This window comes from Ambystoma mexicanum, chromosome 4q (assembly GCF_040938575.1).
Source record: "Ambystoma mexicanum isolate Mex_15411 chromosome 4q, UKY_AmexF1_1, whole genome shotgun sequence".
Taxonomy (NCBI): domain Eukaryota; kingdom Metazoa; phylum Chordata; class Amphibia; order Caudata; family Ambystomatidae; genus Ambystoma; species Ambystoma mexicanum.
In genome coordinates this window covers 1,273,531,528-1,273,549,833 of record NC_090928.1, presented here as the reverse complement: position 1 = coordinate 1,273,549,833, position 18,306 = coordinate 1,273,531,528, and the positions used below count along the sequence as shown (strand labels likewise).

General features: G+C 48.3%; 1 protein-coding gene across 2 annotated transcripts in view; it reads left to right on the top strand.

Annotated features, from left to right (window-relative positions):
* The window catches only part of LOC138468364 (phosphofurin acidic cluster sorting protein 2-like), a 1,643,699-nt gene that overhangs the window by 765,972 nt on the left and 859,421 nt on the right, over positions 1–18,306 (top strand). For both annotated transcript variants that reach the window (XM_069608896.1, XM_069608897.1), the window contains exon 5: positions 14,419–14,581. In XM_069608896.1, the coding sequence (XP_069464997.1) occupies positions 14,419–14,581 (163 nt within the window). The remainder of the gene's footprint in view (positions 1–14,418; positions 14,582–18,306) is intronic.

The window sequence follows — 18,306 nt, the reverse complement described above, 5'->3', positions numbered from 1 at the left end:
ATCAGAGTCGTACCAGCTGTTATGCTTGGAGGCCAGTTTCAGGCGGATCCTCATGACAGAGGCAAGAATGTCATGAGTGTTGCTGATTGCAAGGTGAAGGTTGGCAAGGACAGAGTCAGTGGGAGAGTCAAGTGGAGGGGATGGGGGGAGGGATGAAGGTGGAGGCAAACGCAGCAGCGGACACTCTTCATCGATCAGATGACTGTGATGGAGGCTGGCAGTGCTGGTAGAGGCTCGTCAGGTGGCAGAGAGGTCCCAGATGAGAAGAGAGGAGAGAGTGGTCAGACCAGGAGAGCAGGAAAGTGTTAGGGTGGGAAAATGGGAGATCAGCTGGGATGAAGGCATCAAGAGTGTGTCCGGCTGAGTGGGTACGACCGAAGGGGAGAATAGTGATGGGGAGAGAGGTACAGAGATCACAGAACAGTGCAGAGGCAGGAACAGTGGAGTAAAGGTGGATGTTGTAGTCTCCAAGGAGGAGTTTAGAGGTAGAGATCAGAAGAGAGGAGGTGAAGTCAGCCTATTCTGAAAGGAAGACAGACTCAGGGCCAGGGGGTCTGTAGATAGTGGCAAGGGGAGAGAGAGAGAGAGAGAGAGAGAGAGAGAGAGAGAGAGAGAGAGAGAGAGAGAGAGAGAGAGAAAGAGAGAGAGAGACTCGGAGAGACACCAAGCTTGCAGACAAGACTTTCAAAGGAGGAGTAGGGCTGGGTGGGTATGAGAGAGGCAGGGACCCACTCAGGGAAGATCAGGGCTACTTTGTCTGTGCCACTGGTTATTTATTTATTTGATGTGCATTTGTAAGGCACTTATACATCAAGTAAATTATCTTTCAAATGGCCCACAAGGCAGCAGGGAGGGAACATGAGAATGAAAGCAAATAAATAATAAAACAATGAGAGCTCCGGTATCCCTGTGATGTCGGGAGTGGAGTGTCAAGCTGGCATCACCTTTGCAGTGCCCGGGTTTCACTGCTGCACGTCCTGGTTGGCTGCTGCACGTCCTGGTTGGCTGCTGCTCTCTATCTTGTGATCCTTCTTTAGTTTTTATGATGGTTGGGCCGAGGCTTGAAGAGGATCTTGTAGCCATCAAGGAGTCAAAAGCAGTGACTGAGCTGGCAGTGGAGTGTCAAGCTGGCGTCTCCTTTGCAGTTCCCGGGCTTCATGGCTGCACGCCCTGGTTGTCTGCTGCTCTCTATCTTGTGATCCTTCTTTGGTTTTTATGATGTTTGGGCTGAGGCTTGGAGAGGATCTTGTAGCCATCAGAGAGACGGGTGTCAAAAGCAGTTGGCATTGAACCACGTCTCGGTGAGAGCGTGGACATCGAGATCAAAGTCTTCAAGAAGGAGGTAGATGTCCGAAAAATGTTTGACATGATTTCCGCGTAGGGGTATAGGGAGGTGGTACACCCGTTGGAGGTGGTGAAGGAGGTGCAAAGGGAGAGGAAGGTGGGAGTAGCAGGAGAAGATAGGAAGTTGATGAGAACCGGCAGGCACCGGACAAAGAGAAAAAGACTGGGTTTGTGACCCTCGGCCTTGACGGTGCAATTGTGATAGACATTAATGATGTACCTAGAGGATGAGAAGTGCGCCAAGAGTACTTGTCACGGATGGCACTCTGTTAAGAGTGGCACAGGGCACCCAGGTAGGGTTTGGGTGGTTGTGCTGAAGTAAGGTGGACAGATAAGTACACACACAGCAGAAAGTAAAAGAGAACAAAAAGTAGGCAAGTGTAGCAGGGGATTCCCTCTTGGGGTGTATGCAGAAATGGGAAAAGAGTGTTCCACGGACCTTAGGAAAAACTCCAACCTTCTGCACAGTTTGCTATAACAGAGGCCCACGCTGTTTGCTCATGGCTGGGAACAACAGCTGTGGGTGTCTGTAACACAGAAACGAGACAAGGGAAGTGGCAGAGGTTGTCTGCCGGAAACCAACAGACAAGCTCTGTACAAAGGGGTCTACAAACGATACAAGAGAAGACAATAACAGACAAATCCAGGGAAAAGGAAGTCAATGAGCAAACTAGCAGAAGGAAATTAAGGGAGAGCAGTAAAACTGAATTGGACAGGGATAAAGAACAGAGGGTTGAAAACAAGGAAGAAAGCAAGGGAGCAGCAGTCAGGAAACAGGGGGACTGCAATAACTGAAAGTAATAAATGCAAGTAAACTGTTGTGGATAGCAGAGGACTGTAGGGTGTAAGGTAGAGAGCTCAGAGGAGCAGGACAGCAAAGAGCAAGCCCAAAGGAGCAGGACTGTAAGGAAGGGAGCCCAGCGGGAAAGGGTTTAGGGCAGCGGAGTGAAGCAGACTACACGGCAAGGAGCCCAGAAGGGCCGGGCAGCAAGGAGTGAGCCCAGAGGAGCAGGGCCGCTGACTGTAGAAGGCTACAGAGGACTGTAGTGGGAAGCAGGCTGCACGGCAAGGAGCCCAGAAGGGCCGGGCAGCAAGGAGTGAGCCCAGAGGAGCAGCACCGCTGAATGTAGAAGGCTGCACAGGACTGTAGTGGGCTGCTAGGCTGGAAACTCAGTGGACAAAGGCTGTAGGTAGCAAGCAGCGGAGCGTGATCGGCTGCAAGGTAGGAATCCCCGAGGACAAGAGCTGTTGGCAGCGGAGTGAAGCAGGCTGCGCGGCAAGGATCCAGAAGGGCCGGGCAGCAAGGAGTAAGTCCAGAGGAGCCGGGCCGATGACTGTAGAAGGCTGCAGAGGACTGTAGAGGGCTGCTAGGCTGGAAGCCCAGCGGACGAAGGCTGTAGGTTGAAGGCAGCGGAGCGTGATCAGCTGCAAGGCAGGAGCCCGGAAGACAAGGGCGGAAGGTAGCAGCGCAGCGTGATCGGCTGCAAGGCAGGAGCCTGGAAGACGAGGGCGGAAGGTAGCAGCGGAGCGTGATCAGCTGCAAGGCAGGAGCCCGGAAGGGCAAAGACGGAGGGTAGAAAGCAGCAGAGCGAGATCGGCTGCAATGCAGAGGGCCCGGCAGGGCACTGGAATCAAAAGCAGGAAGGAGGAACAGCTTACAAAGAATCGTAGATCGAAGAAAAAGGTGCTGGAAGGACTCTTAATGCAAGAGACTGAGCCCCTGCAGGCAGCAGCTTTTATACTGCCCTGCCCAGCACAGAGGCAGGCTAGGTGGCCGCACCTGGATCAGCACACCTGCATACAATCTGCCTCCTCCCTCTCTGTTCCTGATCTGGTGGAAGCAAAGCTGATCCCTAGGGCTTCTGGGGATTGTAGTTCCGATGATGACGAATAGGAATGGCCAGGAATAGATAGTTATAGCCAAGTGCATTGTGGTAAGTGTAGTTTGTTGGGTAAAATAAAAAAGCACCAAAGTCTCGCAAATGGGAAATAAGGTCCAAAAAGTGAATAGAGGTGGATCCAAGAGTTTTCTGTAGATAAATGAATAACAATTAGTCCATATTGATCGCCAATGTATGCGCCCATGGCGCAGGCGTGACAGTATGCCCCTCTCCAGGCCCCTCTCCAGGCTCCCTGAAGACCGACCAACAAGAAGAATGTCTGTCACACCGTGAAAGAGTCTTATACCAAAAAGGCACATCATGAAGCACCAAAAACTGTTTAAGGTTGCAAGGTGAGAGTCTTGAAGGACGGAGACAGTACCAATGTTCTGAACCTTTGAGGTAGAATTCAGAAAAGACAAAGTCTTTGGAGCACAAAACCCAACAGTGTGTTCATGAACAGAGGAACTCTGAAAGACTGCTGCAGGCTCCATGGCAAATTTTGCTTTGAAAGACAACAGTATAGTGTTGAAAGGTGGAGCCAGAGATACAGCTGAGTTGGTTGCTCTAGGAAGGTTTTCCAAGGCGTCAGAGGAAGAAATGGCAAAGTCAAGATTAGCCGCAGAGAATTCAGGAGTCACACCGGCGGGTTCTCCATGATTTGTAAGAAGTTCAGAAGCCACATCCGCAGGGAAATCATGAATGGCTGTAGATAGTTACGGTGCTGTAGCAACTGGGAGTGTAGGTGCCATAGGAGAACCAGCGGGCAGGGACGCACCTGAGACTGATAGAGTGGAGTCTGGTAGTTTTAGTGCTGCAGAGGCACCAGCAGGAACAACCGGAGCTGTAGTCTTCAAAGAAGAGTTGTTAACTAATTTAGCAACCGGTACTGTCCTTGCAGGCAGAGAGGAAGGGGGTGTTTCTACTGCAGAAAGAGTGATGTGAGATGCTGCAACAGTAGCAGATTTAGAAGTATTAGCAGGAGGAGCAGCAGAGATTGGGCTAGCAGATACAGTAACAGGTAGTATGACAGATGTGTGGTTAGGATAGGGTAGGCGTTCTGAAGGCTGGTCTTCAAAGTCTGGTGTGCTCAGATTTCTAGGTGGGTCTGCAGGGTCGGACTGGGACAAGAAATAGGCCTGGACGCCTGAAAAAAAGTGGCCCACCCCTCGCCTCAAAAAAAGTGGCCCACAAACCATAATCCGTGAATCGCATCAATTCACGACTTTACAGAAAATGCTATGCCAAAAACTCACACCTGGATAAATTGCCCTTTGCAATAGGGTGGCCAACTTTTCAAAATGGCTTTGCTGGACACTTGGTTTGTAGCGCGTGAGATTTTATAAAGCGCCTGGGCAGGTGGGCAACTGTTGTCTTGTGGTAGTCAACCTCATTCGTCCTCTAGTTTGGAGGGAAGAGCAACTGCCTTCGCAAAACACTTTGGACATGTCCCAGGGCACAATATTTCACATCAGAGTATTCACTGGTTTTAATATGGTATTAATATGCTACCGATGGATACGCTTATCATAGTTGTGTAGATCTTGTGGACTACTGATGTTGAGTCTGGGTGTGGGGAAGGGTGGAGGGGGTGGCAGATATTGGGTTGTTAGATTAGGGGTAGCGATTAGAGGAATCTGCTGTTACTCAGTCAAACTCTGTATTGCTTTGGAACATTGAATGTAAATTATCTGTCTGCCTTGTGGTAATAAATAAAGCTGTTGAGGAAAAAATAAATAAAGGTGTGGGTGTAGATCCCTGTAACATCAACTCGATTTCTTTGGGAAAAAAACTCCTGCTCCAGCCCGCCTTCTTCCCAACTACCTAAGATTCCAAGGAAACCTAAACACCTGCCAGTGCTCCTCGGGCTATTTAAATAAGGACATCTACAAGTGACACCTCCCTTCCTGAGGAAATCTTCTGCATTTAGTTTCCTGCACCCCTTTCCCTTTTCCCTTTCGTGCTCTGAAGCGGGAAATGATGGCGTGATAAAAACATGTTTTTAATAAAAACAAAATGCCTGCTATGCTCCTCTCTTCCACTGTGGATCCACTGACCTCGGTAATGGAATCACAGATCCCCTGGGCAAATATGGCAACTGCTTTTCAAAGCTGTTCCTCTTTGCGGATGGCCATCACAGACCACCTCTTCACTGTTAAATCCCTTGCCACCCTGATGCCAGGTTTATGCCCCGTGCAAGGTGGCTTGAGATTGTGGCATCTTTTGGTGGAAAAGAACCAACCCCCCATTTTATGACCACAAGCATGTAGTCTTGCACGTGTTGTACTATTGTGTCATATTAGGTGAAATGGCATCTATTGGCCCAAACTGGCAGCCAATTGGCATGCATTTATTAACTTCCTGTTTCCTGTCAGCCTATTCAAACCAATCTGAAATGCCTTTAAAATGTCCCAGAATGGTTTCTTGCCATACACTAATGACATTCTCTTCTCGTCTTCAATTTTTTTTTGTTGCACTAAACTGGGAACCAACTATGTGTTTCACACAGTGACTGACGATTACACTGTCTGTCATCAAATCCCCTTAAGTAACGCATAGACCCGGGCCTCTCTTGCGGATTTAAAACAGGGAATCAATGGAGAACATTAAATCATTGGGTTTAACCTCACCCATATGGGGAGGGGGATCCCTCTGTGTGATGAGACACTAATTCCATCTGACCGTGAAATACTGTCTCGGCTTTGCCATAAATCATTGCGACATCCCTCTGCAGACAGGCAGGATTTCTCCAGAACTCATTCAGGGCCATGATGTCATTCAAATCATGAATTATCGTGTGGTCACCGGTACCGTCCCCAGGGATACTGGCGTCTGAATTTTATGCCTCCTTGGAAACTATGCCAAAGACTTTGGCTGCGAACCTAACCATGCTAGGAAAAATGTGTGCCTCTGAAAATGTTCTAAGTGAAATGTTTTGCTGAAAGCATTGTAGAATTCTAGAAACTCTGTCAGGAAGATGTGAAATAGTGGGCAAGTCCGGGTTCTAATCCTGGGATCTGCACTAGTCTAGCACTAAACAATGTGTGATTCTGAGCATATCGCTATACCTCAAATTATAAATATGAATACTGGAAAAAGAGGTCCTGCATAGTTGGTCATCCAGTGATATCCCTGCTGCATGCATTCCCCCATCCCTCGCAACACACACAAGCATTACACATTTTCTAAAATCACAAAATCCACAGTGGTTTACCCGTAAAGAAATTGCCTGAAGTGCTTGAGGGTGGCAGGGACAGGCACCCCAGGCGTCCTGTCCAAGGAAGGGACTTAGGCAAGGAATCTATATTGCAAACATCCTCATTTTTGTTTCCCCCAAGCTGCATTACACCGCTATCATCTCCCCGCCCATCCATGCATAACCCAGTATCATCCTGCTTCACACACAGCCTAGTAAAAAAGGCGATGCATACATCTCTCAAGGAAGCAAGGAAACCTTTGGAAATGATGCTTATATTGGCCTGCCTGAAACAGAGTCACACAGCAGCGACACTAACGCAAGACGGTGACATTATTCAACACTTCGGCATTTATCACAAGAATAATCTGTTCTTTTCATAGCACTCTCACCGAGGCACTTTAAATAGAACACTTTTATAAACAATCAATATTAGCCAACTGCAATTAGTGTGCATTTGGCGACCTCAGAAGGATGAAAGGCTGAGTGGACCGTGGCAGGATTGGAACCGGCAGAGCACACCCATCTCAGCAGCGAGCACTGAAACCTGCTGTGCTGTCTTATCAGCCATTCATCGAGCCGGCTGTTGGTAATGCCTTGATTCTGAGGGTTAGATTTCATGATAATGTAACGCCTATTATTACAGTGCTTAGGAGCAGGAAGGGTGTGTCATGGCCCACTTCTGATAAACGTGATAATATTAATGTTGTATTTTGCATTTGAAAAGCAGTGTAGGGCACAGAGGACAGGAGAGGCGGAAAGTTCACAATCATCGAAATGGTTACACACCCCAGTCATCTGTGCAGAGGGCTATCGAGGCACACAATCTCAAAGACTGCGTGTGGACACTCGCACAACCGAACACAAGGACACCTGGGGCAGCAACAGACCTCGCCCCCTGTCAGCGTACCTTCACTCCCCTAGCACCGAGTCAGGGCCTTCACGTTCCCTTGCAATCTATGCAAAGCTTCCTGCATAGCCAACCCCGCATGCGCACATTAAGGGACTTCACTCTTGACACCCTGATTGGAGAGTGCCACGTTCACGCAACTCTTCATGCAGACCCTACTCCCTGACCTCGCATAGCTGCCAAGTTGCCCACATACATGCCTGACTCCTGGAGCCAGTCCTGTTTCTGTTCCCCACTGCATGCTGGGACTTGTAGGCTAATCCTTACAATGGGAAAAAACAAACTACAAGTTCCAGCATGCAATTGGAAATACAGATTAGGGCTAGGCAGGGGTGCATCTAGACTAACATTTCGTTGGGGGAGCTGGGGCTAACCGGTCAAACGTTGGGAGGGGCGCTAACATCACAGACTGTGGGGGGACACTTCCTTGTGTGGGAGAAGCTAACTTCTTTACACATTCAAAAGAGACTATTCTAGTGCACTCACAATGTTACAAGCAATTAACTCTCCCCTTCATATCTGAAACCACACACACCTAATAACTGCCGTGAAAATGAGCGGTCTCCTGAACCCCCTAATCTCCCAATCCCTCCACTGACATGCAAGTACTAACTCCCCTCCCCATTCCCCCCGCCCCACCAATCCCGATTTCAATTGTCTACAAATATATGTATAAGAACGCAAGTACTAACAGTGAAAGGTGTTAAATTAGTAATTGCCGGGCTTGTGTTAATTGTGCAGCTGAGGGCACTATTTATTTTCTCTGTCCTGTCCTGTCCTGCCATGACTCTGTGGATCAGCCAGGCCACGCCAACATAGGCTATAAGAAATAGTCGGTCACAGACTCACATTTCGGAAATCCTCATGACGATTCCCTCTGATCATGAACACGTAATGAAGGACTACTCTGTGCGCACCAGCGTTACTTATTAACACTGCATGATTGTCGCATTGGAAATCACACCAGCTAGTAAAACAAAATAATAATGTGTAACTTACGTCCGGCGACTGCGGGCCCAGGGCCCCAGGCGTGGGCTTCAGCAACCGGCCCCAGTGTCACTGCCTCGCCCATGATTTCGGCCCAGCCACGGGCTGAATGGCCGTCGGGTGACGGTCAATCAGGCTGAGCCCTCTCAGCACCAGGAAGTTCAGGAACTCACACGACCGGCCCAGCCCCAACAACCTGCCATTTCAAATGCAATGAATCGCAACAAAAGGAGCGGCTCCTGGCCCCGGACCCGCTCCCCTTGCCGTGACCCACTGCATTTGCAACAGCTGGCGCCACACTGTCGGCGGATCGGCCCTGGGCACCACCAGGCCAGTGCATTCACCAAAGAAAGGCAACACTCGCGTGTTACCTCTCTTTAATGAATGTACACGGTGTGCACCGTGCAAGCCAGCCAGCAAAACATTGCAACCTGGGCACGGCACACCGGCCCACACATACAGCAAACCAGCCCCCAGGGCCTCGGAACGTATCGGCCACGGGCCGATTGGCCGATGGGCTAGTCCAGTCTGGTGTACAAAAACCCTTAGAAGCAGAGTACGTTTCTGATTTGGTCACTTCAGAGGAGGCTGTAAGTGTGAGTAAAGGACAGTAGTCAAGGGTAAGAGGGGAACAATCCTTTGACTCAGAAGGATCTCCAATCAGACGATTACACTTGATTTGTGGTGTATTGGCAGTGTGAGTGATTTGGCCCACCGAAGGAGTTAATTCTTTACTATCAGTAAAACAATCTGAGTTACTGTGGCTGGAAAGTGAAAGAGCTGTGTCAAACTTTAGAAGGGATGCATATGCTAAATTTAGGTCTTCCATCTGCTTGGTATAAGTCTGTATCCTTTTCTGCGTGGAAATTCCAGGCCTTATCATGTCGATCTCTAAAGACAGAATGTCGGGTGTTGGACATAGTGTCAGATGGTCTGGCAAATTGTGTCCCTTCATTAAATTCGTACTATGCAAATAAACAAAGTCATCATAGAGGTCTTCGGTTTGTCTTTTAAGGCGTAAGAGTTGTTCTTGTAACAGGTATGTTCCATTAGCCTGATCTAAAGCTTCAGAATCTGGTGTAGCAGAACATTCGGTTGTAGCAATAGGAAGACTGACCTTAAGGTTATTATGGTTAGTAGATACTGGGGAAGCATTAAGACAACCGATGGTCAGTATTGGTCTTTTGTACCCAGGACCAGGTGAACTAACCTCAGGATACATAATGCCGTGTCCTGTCAAATGAGGGTTTCCAGCAGTCTGGGGAGCTTGCCAAGCTGATCTTGAGCATATCACTCTGGCAACAGCGTATTCTGGTTTAGGGACTCCCACAATGAGTGCTATATCCTCGGTTGTAGCGGTGTTAGAAGAATTGTCAGAAGACGCAGGAGTGTTTTTCACTGTTTGGTTTAACAAGATCTGTAAGAATTCATTATCTTGCTGTAGCTCTTCAACAGATAAAGACTGCGGATCATAGTCACAAATGTCATAATAGTTATACATGGAAGAAGGGTCAGCTAGCCAGTGAGTATAGTACCGTGCTTGTAAATCTCTGTTTACTAAGGCGAGACTGTCTTTTAGACCAAGGTTTTTGTTTGCTGTCTTTAGGGAAACTATAGATTTTTGCAAAGGTTTCTTAACCCGAAAGGAAAGCCTCTTTGGTCTATGTGTGCCTTTCCTGCCAATGAAACAAGACATTTTTAGCTCTTGCATTCTGTCACGGATGGCACTCTGTTAATAGTGGCACAGGGCACCCAGGTAGGGTTTGGGTGGTTGTGCTGAAGTAAGGTGGACAGATAAGTACACACACAGCAGAAAGTAAAAGAGAACAAAGAGTAGGCAAGTGTAGCAGGGGATTCCCTCTTGGGGTGTATGCAGAAATGGGAAAAGAGTGTTCCACGGACCTTAGGAAAAACTCCAACCTTCGGCACAGTTTGCTATAACAGAGGCCCACGCTGTTTGCTCATGGCTGGGAACAGCAGCTGTGGGTGTCTGTAACACAGAAACGAGACAAGGGAAGTGGCAGAGGTTGTCTGCCGGAAACCAACAGACAAGCTCTGTACAAAGGGGTCTACAAACGATACAAGAGAAGACAATAACAGACAAAACCAGGAAAAAGGAAGTCGATGAGCAAACTAGCAGAAGGAAATGAAGGGAAAGCAGTAAAACTGAATTGGAAAGGGATAAAGAACAGAGGGTTGAAAACCAGGAAGAAAGCAAGGGAGCAGCAGTCAGGAAACATGGGGACTGCAATAACTGAAAGTAATAAATGCAAGTAAACTGTTGTGGATAGCAGAGGACTGTAGGGTGTAAGGTAGAGAGCTCAGAGGTGCAGGATAGCAAAGAGCAAGCCCATAGGAGCAGGGCTGTAAGGAAGGGAGCCCAGAGGGAAAGGGCTTAGGGCAGCGGAGTGAAGCAGGCTGCACGGCAAGGAGCCCAGAAGGGCCGGGCAGCAAGGAGTGAGCCCAGAGGAGCAGGGCCGCTGACTTTAGAAGGCTGCAGAGGGCTGTAGTGGGAAGCAGGCTGCACGGCAAGGAGCCCAGAAGGGCCGGGCAGCAAGGAGTGAGCCCAGAGGAGCAGGGCCGCTGACTGTAGAAGGCTGCACAGGACTGTAGTGGGCTGGTAGGCTGGAAACCCAGCGGACAAAGGCTGTAGGTAGCAAGCAGCGGAGCGTGATCGGCTGCAAGGTAGGAAGCCCCGAGGACAAGGGCTGTTGGCAGCGGAGTGAAGCAGGCTGCGCGGCAAGGAGCCAGAAGGGCCGGGCAGCAAGGAGTAAGCCCAGAGGAGCAGGGCTGATGACTGTAGAAGGCTGCAGAGGACTGTAGAGGGCTGCTAGGCTGGAAGCCCAGCGGTCGAAGGCTGTAGGTTGAAGGCAGCGGAGCGTGATCAGCTGCAAGGCAGGAGCCCGGAAGACAAGGGCGGAAGGTAGCAGCGGAGCGTGATCAGCTGCAAGGCAGGAGCCCGGAAGACAAGGGCGGAAGGTAGCAGCGGAGCGTGATCGGCTGCAAGGCAGGAGCCTGGAAGACAAGGGCGGAAGGTAGCAGCGGAGCGTGATCGGCTGCAAGGCAGGAGCCTGGAAGACAATGGCGGAAGGTAGCAGCGGAGCATGATCAGCTGCAAGGCAGGAGCCCGGAAGACAAGGGCGGAAGGTAGCAGCGGAGCATGATCAGCTGCAAGGCAGGAGCCCGGAAGGGCAAAGGCGGAGGGTAGAAAGCAGCAGAGCGAGATCGGCTGCAATGCAGAGGGCCCGGCAGGGCACTGGAATCAAAAGCAGGAGTAAGGAGGAACAGCTTACAAAGATTCGTAGATCGAAGAAAAAGGTGCTGGAAGGACTCTTAATGTAAGAGACTGAGCCCCTGCAGGCAGCAGCTTTTATACCACCCTGCCCAGCACAGAGGCAGGCTAATTGACCGCACCTGGATCAGCACACCTGCATACAATCTGCCTCCTCCCTCTCTGTTCCTGATCTGGTGGAAGCAAAGCTGATCCCTAGGGCTTCTGGGGATTGTAGTTCCGATGATGACGAATAGGAATGGCCAGGAATAGATAGTTATAGCCAAGTGCATTGTGGTAAGTGTAGTTTGTTGGGTAAAATAAAAAAGCACCAAAGTCTCGCAAATGGGAAATAAGGTCCAAAAGGTGAATAGAGGTGGATCCAAGAGTTTTCTGTAGATACATGAATAACAATTAGTCCATATTGATCGCCAATGTATGCGCCCATGGCGCAGGCGTGACAGTACTTCCCATCTAGTGCCGCCATTAATGGGTGACATGGAGAAAGGGGAGAGTATAGAGATCAGATGGGAGGTCCATAGGTTTGGAGAGGGGACAGAGAAGAGGATATCAGTGATAGACTGGCTGGAAGTAGCACTAACATAAGTGTCAGCAACAGGTAGGCCAGGATTAGAGGCCACAAGATATTTTTAAAACTTTTTTCTTCCGGACTTAGTGAGAGAGGAGGCATAGGTGATGGAGTAACTGCTAGGATAGATGGGGGAGATGGAGAGCTCCATTGAGGTGGGGGAAGAGGGACATTTGGAGAGGCTGCACAATACACAGGCAAACTCACCAGGCGGCCTAGCAGCCAAGGAAGGAAAGAGGATGCACAGGTGTAAAGCACACCTAAATTCGAATTTACCAGAAGGCACTCAAATGCAGCACAAATAGAGTTATAAGAGTAACATCATCTGCCTTACAACAATACCTAGTTTTAGCCATGAAGATATTAGATGGAAAAGAGGCTAGTGTATGTGAAGGTGTGAGTGTTATATCAGGGCCCTACCCTAGATGGTCGTCCTTGTTCCCACTCCCCATAAGATCCATCCGCTGAGTACCACCCCCAGGGGGACTATCGGGTAGCGGCCTCACCTCCCTGGACTCATGGAAAGGGGCTCCTCCTCAGGGAGAAGGGACAACATCCAAGGATTTTTCACATGTGGAATTACGATTCTGCACCGCTGCACACATCTGCATATATTTTTGCCAGCAACTGATCACTATGCAGGTGGTAATACATTGATTTACTTTGGAATCTACATGATTTTTGCACCTGTTAAAATCTGGCAGATTCCCTTGGAAGGCATTCCTTTGCAAATGCTCCCAGCCATGAATAAATGGCAGGCGGCACTTACACAATTTGCGCTATGAGAATATTATTATTACTACTCCTTTCTATTTTTGTGCACATCGTAGTGCAAATGAGTACAATTGCACAGAGGAGAAATGTAGCAGGTCCCCTCTGTGTAATTTACAAGGTCCTAGGAAATTACCTACTCGGGGTCTCCAATTCGCTTTCGGTCTGATCCTGAGCCATAACTCTAGAAGCTGCTCGCCTCTTAAAGAATGGCCTGATAAAGTCCTACATGCCTTTCCACCAACATCTCTTATTCAGAGAACTCTTGGGCAGCTGAGGTTATTGGTTTAATGTTGCTCCTCCACACCCCTCTGGCCTCCCCCAGCTCTCTGAAGGCAGGTTCTGGGAAATCCCATGGTAGTTTGATCTCCTTTCTGAGCAGACAGGGTGCATCACCCAACCACTCCCTGCCACAGCTGAACTTGAGAGATTGGTCTATATCCGCCTGAGGATTGTGGAAGTGAGCATGGGCATTATGAGAGCAGCAATAAGAGTTCTGTCATAAACTGCACAAAAGCATAAAATCGAATGGCCTTGCCTTTGCTAGTGGGCAGTTCTGATGATAGTTAACCCTATTCTGCCCACTTTGGAAGATGTCTATTTAGCTGTCAGGGGGACTCTAATTTATTCCTATAAGCAGTACCTTCCGGCTCTTTCTGCATTCCTGGACTCTCCTGAGGATTTGCTTTCTTTGGGCAATGAAGCACCACTTTGATGATGATCCACAATGGGAATTGAAGCTGCTTCCATGTGCACCGATGTAGAAACCTGTGCCGTCCATGCTACTGTCCTAACATCGGCTCTGGCAAAAGTACAGGTGTCCATTGCCGATACTAGGTTAGGGGGCTACTTTGCTGCTTCACAGGGGAGCAAGCAAGACACTGCAAGACCATGCTGGTCCTACCAGTGACTTACTTGTAACCCCTCTCCGATGCTAGGCCAAACGCCATACTTATGTCATTGCGCAGACATGTTTCGTTCTTGATTGCTACTGAATTGATCATTTCTTTACTGCAGGCTCAGTCTATTAACAGTAATTATTCTCAGTCATTTCATTGTTAATTTTAAATCTCTTTGTGTATTTCTCTATCTTGTCTTTACTTTTGCAAAGCAGGATCATTCGTTTTGGATGTTCTCCTTTATTGCAATACGCTTTTATCCCCTTCCATATATGTGCATTTCTGAGTTCTGCTAATGTTGATGCTGTTTAAGAAGTGTTTTAGAGAACAGCATGTCCTGGTGTTTTTGGCTGCAATATTCATTAATTGATTTATAAAAGCTTTCAGATAATGCTCATATCATTTGTATCAAGGTCCAAAATCCATCGATTCATCAATCTTTTGCTTTCGTTTTGGCAATCACTGAGGCATGTGAGACTGTAGTAGGCTGGTTCCACTCTGTGTGCTCAGGGCACACACGCTCTTGTGTTGTCCCCTCGCCTGTTAGTTTGACATTTGCTTTCTTTTCCAGGTAATGCAGCATCCAAGCGAAGGGGAGCATGTCCTAGGACTCCACAGCAGCACAAAAGATATGAATGTCCGTGTGGCCGAGATCAGCATATACTCACTGTCCAGTCAGCCTATCGACCACGAGGACACTAGTGTGCCATCTGGGCCCAAGATCAAGTCTTCAGGTGAGCACTGCAGGACCACCCCTGCATCCAATCTGTTGCTTACTGCTGCAATCGAGGACTCACTGCTAGGGGAGATGACCTAATACTGGCACAGTGGTTATTACTGGGATTGATGACTTAGGATAGATAACTCACTTCTAGGGCTTAGAGGACTGGCTGCTGGGTATGAGGAATCACTGCTGGGGAGATGATCTAGTACTGGCAAAGGTGGATTGATGTCTTACTGCTGGTGTTGATGACTTGCTGCAGGAATTGATGACTTGCTGCAGGAAATGATGACTTACTGCCACAGCAGATTACTTACTATGGGGCTACCTGACTTGCTGCTGGGATTGAGGAATCACTGCTGGGGAGATGATCTAGTACTGGCAAAGGTGGATTGATGTCTTACTGCTGGTGTTGATGACCTGCTGCAGGGATCGAGGATTCACTGCTGGGCTTTAGGACTCCATGCTGGGGTAGAGTACTCACTGCTGGGGTAGATGCCTTACTGAGGGGTTATATGACTTGCTGCTGGGCTAGAGGATGCACTGCTGGTGTAGATGCCTTACTGTGGGGTCATGTAACTTTCTGCTGGGATAGAGGACTCATTGTTGGGCTAGAGGACTCACTGCCTGGGTAGATGACTTAACTGCTGGGCTAGAAAATGTGTTGCCGGGCTAGATGATACCTCTGATTTTTAGGACTCACTGCTTGGGAAGATGACTTACTCTGGGGTTATGTGAATCACTGTTGGGCTAGATGGCTCACTGCTGGGATCGAGGGTTCACTGCTGGGCTTGAGGACACCATGCTGGCGTAGAGGACTTAATGCTGGGGTAGATGCCTTACTGAGGGGTTTTGTGACTTGCTGCTGGGCTAGAGGAGGCACTGCTGGTGTAGATGCCTTACTGTGGGGTCATGTGACTTGCTGCTGGGCTAGAGGACTCCCTGCAGGGCTAGAGGACTCACTTCCTGGGTGATGACTTACTCTGGGGATATGTGGCTCGCTGCTGAGCTAGAAATCTCACTGCTGGGCTAGTGGACTTACTGCCAGGGCAGATGACTCGCTGCTAGGCTAGAAAACCTGCCGCTGGGTTAGCAGACACTTCCGGGATATAGGACTCCCTGCCGTAGTGGATGAACGTTAAGAAAGACATTTTCTTTTTGCAATGATCCTTCCATTGAGATCAATGGAACCCCCAGCTGTTTTGCCTATGTCTTGCACCCTTACCTGACTTGTGCAGTAAGGCAAGCCCTTTTAGCTGCACTTACCTCCTAAACTCCTTTATTTTGGGGGCATTGGTGAGCCCTTAAGGCCACTAGTAAAGACTGTTTCCCTCAGTCATATTTTCCGTTTTGTTTTAAGGTAGTACACACCACCTTACAGTGCTGTGCTGCAAGGGTATTTTGTATTAATCTTTCCCTTTTCATGGCAACATTCTTTATGCCTACAAAGAACCACAAAAGTAGTTGCCTGCCATCTTGGAGCTTGGCAAATCAGTATTTCTTCTTATTTCCCTGTCTCGTTTGATTTCAAGATTGTATCGATAGTCTAAGACACACTAGTTCTATTGCAGAAGACCACCTTAATACTTAGCAAATAAATTGCTCCAAAGGAAGTTTTTTGGGAAGAAAACGTATACCAGGAAGTTGATCAAGAACAGGCAAATATACCTTAGACAACCAATCCGATCTTGATATCAAAAGAGATGAGGAAATAAGAAGATAAATATTGATTTATCACTTACCAAGACAACGGACGGCTCATGTTGTGGTTCTCTGTAGGAATTATGGGTATCTTTTATTAAGTCTTGACAAAAGCCAGGAGTGCGAACACGTGTTGTCATACTTTGTCGGCGCAGGCGCCCATATAAAATTAGATTCAACAATTCATGTCCAAATTGGATTAATTATTTAAACATGTTCTGGAACTATATATAAGTTGCAAACATTAACCAATTTTAAATCTCTATAAAACACTTTAGTTAAGTCGTGTTGCTGCTAATAACACTAAGATTGGTGCAATATTAATAGCAGTTGCCTCCATTATTTTACACCCATCTATACATACCCATCTGGATGACAGATCAAAGATGCATATGTTTATTCTAGCAGGACCTGTTCCCATGGCCTTCTGCTCTCAGGGAAACCCCCCAATGGTGGCTGGTGGTAGCAAATTTAGAGAAGGTGGTTTCACTGTGTCCTCTTTCCCTCAGGCACATGGTGGGGCGTAACCTGGAGTCTGAGCAGGTTGAGGAAAGATGGTCCTGTGAGGAGGGGATTAATAAGTCAAAGTGGCTGCAGCTAAAAGCTGTGCAGAGGGCTCTGTTACACTTCACGCCTTTCGTTTGATACCGCTTGGTATTAGTAAGCCCTGTTAGGCCGTTCATTACCCTGAATTGGCAGGAAGACTCAAGATACAAGACTTTCCACAGATGGCATCTGAGAGCTGTTAAGGATCACAAGCCAGTCAGGAAAATCTCTCCGCATCTTCTCTTCCGAGGAGGTAGAATATGCTTGCAGACCACCTTGTTAGGATATTCCCCTCCTCTGTCATCTTCGGCCCTCTGTTTCAGGCTCTCTCTCTACGATTCGGGCCTCCAGAAGTCAACATTGTTTGCCTCTGATCAGGACCATCAGGTTCCAGTGTTCATCTTGCTTCTCCCATCCAGGAAAGCGTGGCGTCTGCTTATTTAGTACCTTTGCCGAGGGAATGACTATATGCAATTCCCCAATCCCACTAATTCCATGATTTCTCAAGAAGTTGCAGTCAGAGGGAGCTTTCATTGCGGCAATAGTTCCCTGTTGGCCCTGGAGACCCATGCACTCCGTCCACGTACAGCTGGTGTAGGATGATCCATGGGCATTACCTCTGTACCGCCGTCCGCTCCTATTCCTAGTTCTTCCCAGATCTCCCTCCCGAATCTCTACCTGGCATCATGGATCTTGATGGGTCAGAGTTGAAATTCCTGGGGTGCTCAGCATTTAAGCACCCAGGAAGCCTGCCAGAGGCACCGAGGGAATTTCTGTACCTGATGCAAATGGAGGGCTTGCCTTCCGCGGAAGTTGAACTGTGCTGTTTCCTGGATTTCTTCTGGGATGACTTCCTGTTAGGTTTGTCTGTCTCAAAGCACCGATGTTAGTGGGCGCAGGACATCCAGGGAGGAAATTCCATAGTTAGTCACTGGTGACGGTCATGCTACCATCATTTGCCAGTGTCAGAACACTGGGAATCATGACCAGAGCCAGGGCTTTTACCTCACCTAAGAGCCCCATCTCAGCGCAGATACATGATAAAGACCACACAAAACACAAAACATATGAGGAATTGGAGCAGCTGCCCCTGTCCCCCGTGTACTTGATACTCAATGCCTCTGGTTGTAAACCCATTGAGAAGACTAGATTGTTGAGCCTAAGTAACTTCAGAGAGAGTCACTGCCTTAAAATACATAAAAGGATACCACCTACTTCACACTGCATTTTAAGCTACGCTTCAAGCAGAAAAGAATATATATTGTGTTACATTCCCTTTCTTACTTTGTGTTATTGCCGTTTTACCACACTGTCCCATCTTGAGAATCTAAGTATAGCATGGGTGGATCTTCTCTGTTTACCCCTGGGAGAATTCCTAGGTCCAATAACAATGTCCCCTCATAGACCTCCATGGAGGACAGCTTCTTCAGCAATGAAGGTACAGCTGTTCATGCCATGGCCAGCTGTGAAACAAATATAAATATATCTCAA